General features: G+C 34.6%; 1 protein-coding gene across 1 annotated transcript; it reads left to right on the forward strand.

The window, feature by feature from the left end:
- The first annotated feature begins 6,122 nt into the window (after positions 1-6,122).
- On the forward strand, positions 6,123-7,398 carry LOC124932733 (heavy metal-associated isoprenylated plant protein 35-like). Its single transcript, XM_047473411.1, has 3 exons — positions 6,123-6,235; positions 6,328-6,403; positions 6,480-7,398. Exons 1-3 carry the CDS (start codon positions 6,185-6,187, stop codon positions 7,292-7,294), a joined length of 942 nt encoding a protein of 313 aa, XP_047329367.1. The 5' UTR covers positions 6,123-6,184; the 3' UTR covers positions 7,295-7,398.
- Positions 7,399-15,644: the final 8,246 nt, after the last annotated feature.

Genomic DNA, 15,644 nt, shown 5'->3' on the forward strand with positions numbered 1-15,644 from the left:
GACATCATTTGTTCGAGCACTAATTTCTGTAGTCGGAATCCATTCTTCTTCTATATTGTAAGACATATTTATTATATCTCTTATTTGTTTGGCTGGTCTATTGATAACAATATGTTGCATGAATGCTTCTTTCAACAAATTTTCAGATTAGTGACTAAGTCTGACTATTTAATGTTGTGAAATGGTTCATAAGTGTATGAGTTTTCTCTTTAGAATGGATTTCATTGAGAGAGAGGACGATGATGATCTTCATTTGTTCTACTAGTGCAGGTTCATATGGGTCTAGGAAGTAAATTTATCATCCAAAGGGATATCCAAAGGTCATTGGAGGATGATTTCAAAACAGTTGTAGGAGTAAGGTTATTATCTAAAAAAATATGATTTTTTAGATTAAAAGATGCGTATTTTACTAAAAATTGTATTGTTTTTAATATTAATAGTCCTGTCTTGTGGGCGTCATTTGTGATCTTCTTGCTCCTGAATATTATTGGTGAGACATTGTTCTTTTGGGAATACTTGTGGCTTTTCTTTCCAACATGAATTATGAACTCATAAAAATCTTTTTTCAAGATGGCATATATTGTTTTAGGGATCATTGTTTCCTGTAGTGGTAAGGATTAAGGAATCTCTTTTTTTGAACTTGTCATTTTTATGAATTCAGATGTAATTTGTGGACTATACTACATTTTTCAGATAATCTTAGTAGTTGGAACAGAGCTTCAAGTTATTATGACAAAAATGGCTATGAAAATCACCCAAAGACATGCAGTTGGGCAATGAATTCCTCTCGTGCAAGCATCGGATAAGCACTTTTGGTTTGGACGGTCACAATTAGTTCATCATCTTATCCATTTTTCACTTTTTCAGGTGACGAATTGATTGTTCGTCTTTCAATTCTTGATATCTGTTTGATAATCCTTATTTTTCTTCTTCTTATGCAGAATGCATTCCAAATTACTTATTTCTTGTGGATATGGGTAAAATCATTTATCTTAAATATATTCAGTAAACTTAAGTTTTTTTTCTTTCAAATTTTGTTTAGGCATTTTTTATTTCTTATCTTAAAATGAATATTCTTTTATATAGTTGCAAGAGGCTCAAAAAGAAGATCAAGTAGATGAAAATATCAATTATCAATTTTCTATTTCAGCTTTTTATACAAAATAGTCAAAACTATTAGAGAATTTATAATAATTTTGTTATAATTAAATATGTCAATAATTAGTATGAAATAATTTTTTTAATGATTATTTAATTTGAAAAAAATAAAAATAACTATTCGGATAAAATTGTCAAAAATAAAATAAAAATAATATTATAATATAAAGAATTGCTAAAAATTAAATTAGACATTTTGCAACGCTTACATTCATGATACTGACGTTTAAATAAGCGTCGCTAGAACTTGCGCCCACCCTGCTTCTGGCTGGCTTGACGGAATTAGGCTGTCTGGAGGGAATTTCCCAACCAGTAGGGAGACAAGAGACGACCATCTCGAGGCACATCACTGGCGATGCAAGAATAAGTGTCGGTAATATTTGTGGCGACGCTTTTAAGGGTTGGCAGAAGTCTTTTTAAGAGTCGTCGAAAGTCTTTTTTGTTGTAGTGTCTGAAGAAGCGCTAGCAGCAGCATTGCGCTAGCAGTAGTTTGAAGAATCTTACAGCAGTGTTGCGTCAACAGCTGTGTTGCATTAACAGTAGACTGCCACCTGGGAATACAACCATCAGAAATTTGACTTATAATAACGAATGAGATTCGACCGTTGCTATGCTTCAATATAAAGGACATCAGAGTACAACGGTGAATCCTCTCGGTCAATTCGCAATCCCTGAATATCTAGATTCTTGGTACGATCCCTAAATATTTAGAATCTCGGTCAATTCACGATCCCTGAATATCTGGACTCTCGATCAAATCACGTATCCAAGAATCAGATTCGACCGTTTCTACGCTTCAATATATAAAGGCTCCATAGTACAATGGCGAATACATCTCTAAACACACAGTTAACAATGGCTCTTAAGAAATTCTTGATCTTTAGACTCTCGATCAATTTACTCTCTCTAGCTCATCTTTCATAAGTCCATTTTGTATTTCATTAACGCTAAGTTGAGAGATAATTTACTGTATTATTTAAGAGTATTTTCAGTGTTGTAAGTTGAACAGAACGTTATCTGTTCAACAGAGTGTGATAGCTAGAAGTTCAGAACAGACAATTGTTAAGTCTTGAGTTCTGACTGGGTTTGTGTAGACGTTATACAAATCAAAGTCTTCTAGTGGAATCCTATAAGAAGGGGTGACGTAGAAGTTTTATCTCCGAACATCCATAAAATCTTATGTCATTTTCCTTACCGTTCCATTTATTCTTGCATCTACCGCTTCAAATCTAGCAAGCATTTTCGCACTTAAAACCTTTCAAGAGCTTGCAACGATTTATTGAAGAATAGAAATAGATTTTAAGTCCCTAACAGGATTAAAATCGAATTTAAAGTAAAATTAGCATAACAATATTTAATCCCCCTTCTATTGTTGTCACCGACCCTAACAATAACTATCTAGATAGATGGAAATGAAAATAATCTCAAAAGGGGATTGTCTAATCTTTATTATGAACGTGTTATCATTTATGCCCACATATATTATGTATTTAGTCTTTTTCTTAAGAGTGTGGCGATGAAAAAGAAAAATAATGTGTAAATTTCTATAAGGATTTTCTAACTTATCATTTTGTCATCTAGTTAGTTGAAATAAAATTAAATTTTTTAAAGATTAAGGAAGTTTGGATATTCGAAATCTTGTTTTCTTTAATAAGGTTCTTCTATCGAAATAGTGTAGTAGATGTGCATTGGAGCCGGATATTCTTTAGGCATCGATGATCAGATGTAACTATGGTCATCATTGATTCACTAAAATGTCTAATTATTTAGCGAGGTGTAGCATTTGAAGGGAAATTTATTATATGTGGAAAAGTTTTCGTGAATAATCTAGATTCATTGTGGGAGATAATTCTTCGATAAGTTTTTGAGAAGACATTTGGTGTAGTGTCAAAAGTCTAGCTACGACCTATCATGGACTTTCTTCAATTGCTATATGTAGTAATGTCATAGTTAAAGACATGTTTCATCATCGATTTAGTGGTTTCGCTAGATGAATTAGATATATAAGGAGATTACACATTAAGAAGAGTTCATCTTATAATAGAGTTTACTTTTGGTAGGACGCAAACAAATGTCCCCGTCCGAACAAGACATTATATGTTGGCAAGACATGAATAGTTTCCATCTGGGGCATTACTACAAGTTGGTCTCTAAGGATTCTATATATTTTTTGTTGGGAGAAATTTTGAGAGTCAAAGAATCTATCCAAGATCGCGTTCTTTGGATAAAGCATTTTTCATAATGTAATTCTTACGAATGATATGTGCATGAAAAATATTGTATTATGGTTAGTCCTATGTGTCATAAGGAGGTTGAATCAATAACTCACTTACTTTGGCATTGTCGAGGTGACAAGTATCTAGAGTTTTTTTTGTAGAATATTAATGGGATTCATTGGGTGATATCTGAGTCTTTAGGTAGGTGTTAAGAAATTTTAATTAATGTAGCTGATATGACAAACCTATATATTTTGTTTATCAAATTATTTTTTGGTGGACTATCTAGTTTGAGAGAAATCATCGAATTTTCAATGATTATAGTTATCCGATGTGTATCATTCATAATGTTATTATTATAACACTATTTTAGATTCATTCCTGAAATCCTATAGAATCGATCGAGAAGTTAATCGTTCTTCTCGAGGACTTACGAACTCGTTACCTATTGAGTAACGTCTTTATTTTTTATTTTTTTCATGTAATATTTTATTGTTGTGCTTAAATATTTTTTTTCAAATTTAATATATATTAACCATTTTTAAAGAAGATTTTTTATTTAAAATTCACCACCAATTAACATTATTTATATTATAAGACGTAACCAATAAACTCCGAGTCCACTCGCACGTGGAGAATAGTCTCCATCACTCAACCGAATAAGAAAACATGTCGATTTTAGTATTAATTACGTTGGAGACATACACCCACATATAACATATAATACTCGATATTTAAACAAATTCAAATTTTTCGTCATATTTAATGTTGTAACGAAATCTATAAATCATCTCTAAAATCCTATTGAAAAAATTTAAAACTACTATTTCAAAATTAATCTGTTTAGGAAAATCTTCTTTCATGCAGAGTTTATTGAAAAGTTATGGGAAGAAAGCTATATCTCCGTGACTGTGAGTGATTTTCAAAATTGACATTCGGAAAGCTTTAAACTTGATAAGATGAAAATCCATCCATGAATTCATTTATGTTGTCGGTTTCCCTAACAATTTTATCGAGTGGTTAATGCAATATGTTTCGACTCCTCACTTCATTATGAGCATAAATGACATACATAGTGACCTCTTTAAGGGAGAAAAATGAGTAAGGCAAGGAGATCCTCTCTCACTTTACCTCTTCGTTCTTATTATGGAAATCCTAGACAATATCTTTAAAATGCTCCTAATGAACCATAAATTAAAATTGCACCAAGGAAAAAGCAATAACACACATTTATTTCACTAATGACCTGTTCTTAGTGGCTCATGCATATGTCGAATCTGTTAGTACAATTAAGGAAGTACTTACAATGTTTTCTAGTATTACAAGTTTATTCATTAATGAAGACAAAATTTAAATTTTTATGGAGGATGAGTGAAGGAGGATTTGAAGCGTACTGTATTTAATATCATCTAGATAAAAGAATGAACATTTCTAGTCAAATATCTTGGAGTCCCATTATCTACAAATCAACTTCAAAGCTCGCATTTTCTCCCTCTTATTGAAAATGTTAGAAATTTTATATTGGGTTAGGCTACAAAAAACCTGTCATACGCAGAAAGAATATAGCTTGTGAAAAGAGTTACTATGAGAATCATTGGTTACTGGACACAACAAATAGTCATTCCAAAAAAAGTCATGGTTGAATTGGATAAGATGATGAAAGACTTCATCTAGGGTACTCAAGGCAGAGAAGACAAAAATGGGAAATGGGAAACTGTATGTACCCCAAAGGGAGAATGAGGGTTTGACATTAAAAATTGTGTCATATGGAATCGAGCACTCACAATCAGACATGTATGAGCCCTTGAGATGAAAGTATATTCATTATGGGTCAAATAGGTTCATACGAGATTCATGAAAAAAATGCCAACATATGGACATGCCAAAATCAAAAATGAAATGACACGGTCTTTGGAGAAAATCCTAAGAACTAGAGGAGAGGCATATCAAATGATGAAGTTCAGAATTGGTAATAGAAGGAGAATATTATTTGGCACGATCTATGGCTAAAGTGCGCATTTGTAACCAAGTTGCGGATCAATTTTGCTCAGAGCATGAATATCACTAACTTTCCAGGTACATAGAATGAAATCATAGAGCTTGTAAAGAAAAATGCTAAGGGCGATAACTTCAACACAAATATTTTCAAATGATTCTTTGGAGCACTGGTCTACAGGAGAAAAAGAAATAGAAGAATTCATAGCACGAATAAGAGAACATAATGAAAATTTTGGAATGATATTGTTTTTATGACAACGTTCTCATACATACATGGATGTGAATTCTGATTAATGAAGACATGTAGTAGTTTAGTCAAATGTAGAATATCCCGTATAAAATCATTACAAGGAAAGAAATGTTCAAATAGTTCTTGTTTGATGGTTTGTTTGTAGTTAAATTGTTTATTTTTTTATTTGTTTTTATAATACAGTTATTTGAAACTCAGTTGGTGTTTTCAACAAAAATATGGTATGTCTAGTTTTGTTTCTTAAAACTATTTTTTTTTTCTTTTGGGGTTTTTTGATTTAATGACACTAAATCGTTTAAAAATATATATATATATACTAGATAATTTTTTTTTATATATTTTCAAAACATTTTGAATGAACTTTAAGTCACTAAAAATAATAAGTCTATAATATTAGTATAAATTAAATAGTTTTCTAATCCATATTAACATTTAATTCAAGGTCTTATTTCATATTTATTATCTCTTTAAACAGCTCTAATCATTTCCACCATACTTCCTTCTTCTTCAACTCCTCTCTCTCTATCTCTCTTCATCTTCCCTCGTCTTCTTCTTCTTTCTTATGGCGACAACAAATATCGAAGAATCCTCATCCGGCCAAATGAAATTAAAGGTAGTTTTCCAAATATGATTCTTTAACTTCCTTTTTTTTTGACACCATTATCTGTTTATCTCACTCTCTCTCTCTTTATCTTTCTCTGGTAGACATGGGTGTTGAAGGTTTCAATTCATTGTAAAGGCTGCCAAAAAAAAGTTATAAAACTTCTCACCGGTGTAGAAGGTAAGCAAACAAACCCAATTCAATAATCATATATAATTGTTCATTAATTAATAATTACTATCTCCAAAATTTGAAGGTGTTCATAAATTAGACGTAGATTTGAAACACCAGAGTGTCATAGTCACCGGAAATGTCGACGCCAATACCTTGATCAATAAACTCATTAAGTCCGGCCGAAATGCTGAATTATGGTACCAAATATCAAATCAGAAAAACAAGCAGAATAACTCCGGTAAAGACAAAAGTACCGATGACCTTCCGACCGCCCAATGCGAAATTGTCGCCGGAGACGACAAACAGAAAGAAAAGCCGGCGCTTGAAAAATCCGATGCATCCCAGGACTCTGGTAGCGAAAATCCGGCGACGGCGGAGCGTAGTGAAGTCGCCGGTGATACAACGACCGATTCCGCCGGAAAAGTGAAAGCGGTGAAGGAAGATAAATTGGTCGATGTCGGATCGGAAAGTACGGCGACGGTGACGGCGACGGAGAAAAATAATCACGGCGAGGATGGGGAGGGTAAAGTTAGTAAAAAGAAGAAAAAGAAGGGGCAGAATGGTAATAACAACTTAGTTGAACAGGAACGACAGGTAGAATCACCTGTTGATGAGGGACCACAGAAGAACAGTGTAACCCCAGTAATAGCCAATAATATTCGTCCACGTCATCCTCAAGAACATGCTCCACCTGTTTACGTAATGAGTTATAACATGGCTTCCACAGCGCCTACGACGTCGTATTACGCCGGTTCGCCCATGCCTAATCAGTACAACTATCAAGAACCGGAGAGAATGGTGGCTCCACCGTCCGATCTAGAGTGCTACTCTAGGCAGCCGTTGGATTCATTTGAAATGTTTAGTGATGAAAATCCAAATGGATGTTCAATTATGTGAAATGGGTTGTGCTCTATTATTACTTGTTTTAAGTATAAAATTAATTAACAAATGTTAATTGATTTTGATTCCTTTAATATAGTTTGCACCTTAATTTTTATTTAGTATTATTATTTTTAAATAAGAAAATTAACCCATTCTTGAAAGTCATAAATTCTATTAACAATCTATTTCGTGATTTTTAATCTCTTACCAATTTAGGACCGATTTTTTTATCGACTAATAAATCAAAGTTTGGTACAATTACAAACTGACCGACTTGTGCATGCATGTGTAAAATAATGTTGCCTCATTTGGTAATCTTCTTTATTAGTTGGGAAATAATTTGTTTTTATATTAATGTTGAATTGATTATTAAAATAAAATTAGGTTATTTGAAAGCAGTTCAGATCTTCTGCTACCGATTGCCGTGTTCCCCTGTGGCGCACCAATCAGATTGCAGCATTATTAATTTAATAATAAATCAATCTGGGCAGGAGACGGAGGGAGGGAGAATCCGGAATCCGGGTTTAGGCCCGGGTTCACACAAGACGCCGTTAACGGAAGCGCCCGTTAACGCCAGGAAATAATATAATATTCAGATAATACCCAGATAAGATATCTTCGCTCTGATCTACACGCCCGTTGCCATGACCCTCATGTAAACCCCGCATACCCACCCATGAGAAGAACGCCTGCCGTTCATGAAAATACACTTACACTTCCATGTAAAGACCGAATTGACAGTCAGATTTTCTTTACGTTTATTAAATATTAATTTAATTTATTAAATAACACAGGCAGCGATATAATATTCGCTTCAAGTAATTCAATCTTTTATTTTCTTGGATTTTTTATTTACTTTTTTTATTTAATTTTTTTTTACCTCGAGACTCTCTGGAGCGAAGATATATTTGCTTCAATTAATTTTAATAAAACCCCCATGTAAAACTCCCCTACCCACACATGTAAAGACTGCTTGAATACCATGTAAAGACACTTACCCGTTTATGTGAATACCAAAATGACATGGATTTTATATTTCCGTTTATAAAATATTAATTCAATTAATTGAAGATGACATGCAGCAACCGAACAAATCTTCGCCTCGCTTACCGGCTATTTTTTTTTCCTATTTTTTTTTATTTCATTTTTTTTGCCTCGAGACTCTCTGGAGCGAAGATATATTTGCTTCAATTCATTCTAATAAAAACCTCATGTAAAACCCCCGTACCCACCCATGAGAAGACTGCTTGACTACCATGTAAAGACACTTACCCGTTTATGTGAAGACCAAAATGACATGGATTTTATATTCCCGTTTATTGAATATTAATTCAATTAATTGAAGATGACATGCAGCAAACGAATTAATCTTCGCCTCGATTACCGGCTATTTTATTTTTCCTATTTTTTTTTATTTCATTTGTTTTGCCTGGAGACTCTCTGGAGCGAAGGTATATTTGCTTCAATTCATTCTAATAAAAACCTCATGTAAAACCCCCCTACCCACCCATGAGAAGACCGCTTGACTACCATGTAAAGACACTTACCCGTTTATGTGAAGACCAAAATGACATGGATTTTATATTCCCGTTTATTAAATATTAATTCAATTAATTGAAGATGACATGCAGCAACCGAACAAATCTTCGCCTCGATTACCGGATATTTTTTTTTTCCTATTTTTTTTTATTTCATTTTTTATGTCTGGAGACCTTCATGAGCGAATGTATATTTGCTTCAATTAATTCATTACTTTTTTTTATTTATTTAAATTTTTTCGCTGGAAAAGAACATTTGTTCGCCTAGACCATTTTCCATGTAAAATGGATTGAATAGTCGCTTCTCGAGAGAATACTTATTCGCCCCTGGTCCCTGTGTCATGTTACACGGAATGAATAGTCGCTTTTCGAAAGAAGACATGTTCGCCCCTGGTCCCTGTGTCATGTTACACGGAATGAATAGTCGCTTTTCGAAAGAAGACATGTTCGCCCCGATTACATGAATATATATACCCCCTAATATGATTATTTTATTATCAGTTCCGCCCGATTCATCTCTCTCTCTTCCTGCCTCCTTTTCACGGCGATTCGTAACCGGCTCCCCGTCGACCGAACCTGAATCCACATCTTCACGACTCCACAATGGTACGTATTCCTGACTAGTAGCTTTTAATATTTAGGATTATGGAACTACTACACTAGATTCTGTTATGTGATGTTGTTGTCTCTTTAATCTTTAGGAAACCCTACTCTCAAAATGTTACCTTGACTGTAAATCAATGTTATTCAGGAAAACTTATCTAGTGTTGTGTTTTGTGATATTATTTCCCTGAAACCCTATTACATACTCACAAAGACCGTTTTTTTTTTCATGCACTTGCAGGCTGCCTCAGCATCCGTCCAAAACTTTGGCAAAGATTGGATTTTATGCCCAAATCAATTAACAAGTGAAGAGATAGTACTCTTCGTTACATTTCTCCCTTTTTTTTCCATAATGTATAAGTTTTCATCCTGTTTAACTGAAATATTTATGATTGTTCTTAAACAGCACTTGATGCAACAATATGCTAACACATGTGGTGCCACGGTGTCAATGAGGTGGCGAGACGATGTTACCCACGTCATAGCATCCACCGATTCTAATGGTGGATGCGGTCGCACTATCAAAGTATTGAAGGGCATATTGAACGGGAGTTGGGTCCTTACCATTGATTGTGAGACTCTGTTATTCTTAACCCTTTACTGTTAACTCAATATTCATTTTCACATATATGAAACTAAAAACACCTATTGCTTTTATACAGGGATAAAATCATCAATCAGATTTAACTGTTACGTGGACGAGGAACCATACGAGGTGCAGCGAGATAATCATGGGACTGTGGGCGGTCCAAGAGCTGGCAGAATGCGTTATTTGAACAATGTAAGTTTTGTCTTATTCCCTCCTCCATATGATATTCAATTGTCCATGATTACTAATAATGTATTGTATTTTCTTTCAGCTGCCCAAACTCTTCGACAGTTACACCTTCATATTTGCAGGGGAATTCATCCCGGCTTACAAACTTGATCTTATGGGGTTTGTAATTGCTGGAGGAGGTACAACTAAAGAAATGGAGAATCCATTTGTCGAGCCCGAGGACGACAAAACTATAGTTGTATACGACAAGTCTCGGCACGATGTTAATGAACTTGTTTGGGTATTTGAGGCAGAGAATCCTCTGAAGACATATTTGGATGTGTTTGGTGTTCCTCACACCAGCTTGCTAGAATCCATTGCTGCTTGTGATTTGCAGCCTTTGTTTTTGTAATAGACATGTGTTGGTTTAATTTGTTACTTAATATTTCAATATTTTGCATTCTTGAAAATTCAATGTCATATTTGATTTCAGAATTATGTTATTTGTTCTTCGAATTGTTTTTTTTTAAACATCAGCCTTATATGTAACTAAATCTTGAAACATTAACAAATACTGTATAACTTGAAGTATAAATTTGATCAATAATTAATATTTTTTAAAACTACTGTGAAAATAATATTTGTAAAACAATTGTCAAAACAATAATGTGAAGAAATCTTCGCTTACTGATTGATTGATTGATTTATTAATTTTATTTCATAATAATTTTTGTCATTTAATTATTAAAATGAAATAATTTTTTTAACATGTCACCTCACCGCCACCTAACACCTGCCACCTTTTCATTAAATGCTGCATGCAGCAAGCCATGCTGCTAAGCTAGACAACTTCGTACTCTTCTCTCTCTCTACCGTACGACCATTTCTTCGCCGGAGTTATACTACATTGTCTACCATCGACCTCTCCTTCGCCGGAGACTTCATTATAATATCAATCCATCTTCCTAAATTATAAAATGGTATGTTTTTGAATGTCATCTATACCTCCTTTACTTTTCTTCCCAACCTTTTCTATGTTTTTTGAATACTCGACATGAAATGTTCTGTTCTTTTTGATTATCAGGAAGGAATACGTATCATCGAGAATGATATGGACGAGAATGATATTATTGATTTAAGGTAACATTGTTTAACTTCTCCAATTTTTGTAGTGCACATGTAAGCGAAGATCTCTTCACTACTATATTATGAGATAATATCTTATGAAGCGAAACTATATTCGCCTAATATTACACTCTTCATACTGTTGAAGTGAAGCTTTCTTCGCTTATATTGTTTTCATTTTCCAATAATCTACAAACCTTTATTTTCCACTTGTTCAAACTGAACAGCGAATCTGCTACTTGTCGTCGTCAATTGAATTTCGATGGAAACGGCCAACCTTTGGAGGACATCGAATCCAACTTAATTCCACTTTTAGGTAGAGAATTTGAGAGTGAAGAAGAAGGCTACGTATTCTACTTAGCATACGCTAAACTAATAGGATTTGGTATAAGGCGCAGTTCAAAACATGTAGACAAGGAGGGTAAAATACTGGATAGGGTTTTTTGTTGTAGTGCACAGGGTGAACGGGGAAAGGACAAACGTGATGTCTATGTGAAACGTAGACGTTCTGTGACTCGGTTCTGTTGTGAAGCGAAATTGAGGATAAAGCGTGCAGACAATGGAAAGTTCCAAGTGGTAAATTTTATTAGTGATCATAGTCATCCTCTTGCAAGTCCAAAGAAAACTCACCTGTATAGATGCCATAGGAATATTTCTGCAGTTGCAGGCTTACATATCGAGATGGCCACTAACGTGGGAATTCCTCCTAAGTCATCACATGCTCTAATGTCTAAACAAATCGGTGGAAGGGAGAATCTAGGTTTTCTTCCTGAGGATTACAAAAATTACCTGCGCACGAAAAGAACCAGAGAGTGTAATTTTGGGGAAACAGGGGGTGTATTAGAGTATTTGCAGAACAAACAATCCAATGATCCTGGTTTTTATAATGCTTTTCAACTTGATGCGGACGATTTGATAACGAATATTTTTTGGTGTGATTCCAACATGCGGTCCGATTATTCATACTTCGGAGACGTGGTCAGTTTTGACACCACATACAAGAAGAATAATGAAGGTCGTCCAGTTGCGCTTTTTGTAGGTGTCAATCATCACAAACAATCAATTCTTTTTGGAGCAGCTCTATTATACGATGAAACTGCGATGACTTTTGATTGGTTGTTTGAGACTTTCACCAAAGCTATGCATGGGAAAAAACCAAAAACCATTCTTACAGATCAAGACGCGGCCATGGCTAAGGCCTTGGCGTCTCAATGGCCCGAAACAAATCATCGTCTCTGTATTTGGCACATATTTCAAAATGCAGCCATACATCTTAGCTCGGTGTTCCATAATTTCAGAGATTTTTCTAAGGATTTTTCTTCGTGTATATATGATTTTGAAGAAGAGATAGAGTTTGTTGAAGCTTGGAATCAAATGTTGACAAACTACGGGCTTGAAAACAACGATTGGTTGAAACGCATGTTTAGCATTAGGCGAAAGTGGGCATTAGTGTATGGACGACAAATGTTTTGTGCTGATATGACGACAACACAGAGAAGTGAGAGTATGAACAGTATGTTGAAAAGGTACTGCTCCTACAAACACAAGTTTTTAGAATTTTTCAAACACTTTGAAAGACTACTCGATGAAAGAAGGTATGATGTGTTAAAGGCTGATTTCAAATCAATTACCAGCCAACCTAGTCTTAACTATCCAGTTTTGATCTTAAAGGATGCCTGCAAAGTTTACACCCCAGAGGTCTTTAAGTGCTTTGAACAACAATGGTTTATGTCGCATGATTGTGGTGTTGAAATGTTAGAGGATGTCGACACACACAGAAAATACAAGGTAACACCCCACACTAGGAGATGCTCTCATACAGTTACAGTTCATAAGAATGACGATAAGAATATCGAGTGTAGCTGCTGTAAATTTGAATTTGGAGGGATTTTGTGTGCTCACATCCTAAAGATTTTCACAACCATTGACGTGTTGAAGATTCCTCCGGCGTTGATATTGAAGAGGTGGACAAGAACAGCCAAAGATGGAATATTTGGAACTGATCCAATCGTGGACAGTACTAATGTTGATCCGAGTGAGCTTCATAACATAAGATACAGAGATTTGTGTGGGTTGTCCATGCATTTATTTAACAAGGCAGCCGAAAGAGATGACACTTACAATCATGTCAAAGAAATCATGCTGAGCCAGTGCACGTTTGTGGATAAAAAATTGCAGGAGAGTATAAATATGCAAACTCCACCAACCGGTTTATCACGTTCTGCCGAGGGTGCCCCTGTTCAAGCAAAAGGAATGAAAACTAAGAAGCCAACAAAGTCGGGTAAGAGAAGGAAAGGTGGACTGGAGAAGAACTCAAGAAAACGAAAATCAACAAGAATAACTAGTGAATCACATATTCCGGTATGAAATTGCTGACTTACCCTTCTTTACTAATAATTGTGTTATTAATATTCATATAATAACAAACTTTTAAATAAGTTTGATATTCCTTTCCAGCCATCAAGTGCAATGCCAACGACAACTCCTCAGTTCTCAACTCCTCAACAATGGGACGAAAGTTTCAGCATGGACGCCAATACTCCGTTCACTGTTCTTTTGTCATCTCAACTATCGAATTCCAGTTTCATGTGAAACATGATATGTATATAGTATTGTATGTACGTTGGATTTGAAACAAAGAATAAGGTCGAATGTATGCATGCGAAGTTTTATGAAATACCAAATGAATGACCACACTAATTCATTTCTAAAAAATTACAAACACCTAAATCAATCGAATATTTATTCGCCCCAAGTCAACTAATATTAAGTATCCCTTTAGATGCAAATTGAGAAAATGAAACATGATCTTGAGGCGAATATTTGTTCGCTTGGACCTCACCATGTATCTCGGTCGAATATTTATTCTCCTCATAGTTGTCTGATGAAATTGATCTTTATGTTGAAACTGGTATGTACATGTCGGGGTAATTGCAGTGACATGACAAGTCATCCCGCTTCTCATGGATGAGATGGTGGTTTTACATTATCAATAATTTGAGGCGAATATGTATTCGCTTCATCGAAAATATGTCTTATAGGCGAATATTTATTCTCTTCATATTTCTTTCATGAAATTCCAGGCTTCACATATATATTTTATGAAGAGAAGGTCTTTGAAGCGAATATTTATGCGGCTCATGTTTATTTCACTTAATTTATTCATTTAACACATAATTGAACAAGTATTTGAAAATCAACTTTCATAAAAGAACACACTTCATGTATACACGTTCATTAGTGTGAGGATGTGAAGTAACAATTTTTGAGAATTGAAATTACACAACATATTCTTTATTGTAACAATAAATCATTACAATTATAGGAATAGTTTAATTACCCCATCTGTCTATGAGGACATTATTGTACTCATGTCAACTAAAATTCTACATAAAATTTAATTCCACAATATGTATACAGTTCCTAATTCATTGACTTATCCATTTACGGCAGGAATTGTAGACCTCGCTCCTGGCCTGGTTTAGCTCCGAGCCAATGACACGCCAACAGTATTCCATCCTCAATGTCTTTATTTGGTTCCTTACATTTCTTTTAACTCCAAAGCCAGTTTTCCACCCCTTCACCTCACCTTCATACGTCTCCATGTGTCTCATGCAAAAAATGCCGCAGTCAGTGTAATTCTTTGAATCCTGCCATGGCAATTTCAGACATATCTTTTCCAAACCGCCATACTTTTTAGCAAGAACGGGGTCTACGTCGTTCATATATTGTTGAATGTAGTCATCCTGATACATCATTACAAACAACATTATGTAATGTATTTTAGTGCTACTAGAATTCCAAAATTGAACTGTTTTAAATGTTAATTGTAGTGTCATACCAAGATTTGGGCATTCTTATATCTTCTTTCGAAGGGCGATTGCATAGGTGACTCCCGGTTATCAATTACTTGAAATTGCCGTTGTATGAAGTTATAGCAAACAAGGTAGAAATGTCTGTCATCAATGATTGGGAAAAACAATTGTGGATAGAATTAAAAAAAGATTAGATTTGAACTGAGTGGTAAATGATATTATAAGGTATGACAGCCAGAGATGTACTTACGAGGTCCACTTCCCAGAGGTCCATTTTTGAAATTTGGAAAGCCCGACCTTCTAGACAGAACCTGTCATTGAATTTGTCTCGGGTAGTTATCCCACCTTCACGAAAAATCTGTTTACAGCAGTCTTTAGTCTCACAAGAATAACATAATTGATAAATAACAGTGCTAGTACAACTTACGGTGAGCACGGTTGTGTAGAAAATCTTCTTGTAACGAGGGTTGACATTTTTCCTATAAAGGTTGTGCAAAATGTATGACCAAACATCAATAATCATACTG

The sequence above is a fragment of the Impatiens glandulifera genome, chromosome 3 (genome assembly GCF_907164915.1).
Source record: "Impatiens glandulifera chromosome 3, dImpGla2.1, whole genome shotgun sequence".
In the NCBI taxonomy this organism is placed as follows: Eukaryota; Viridiplantae; Streptophyta; class Magnoliopsida; order Ericales; family Balsaminaceae; genus Impatiens; species Impatiens glandulifera.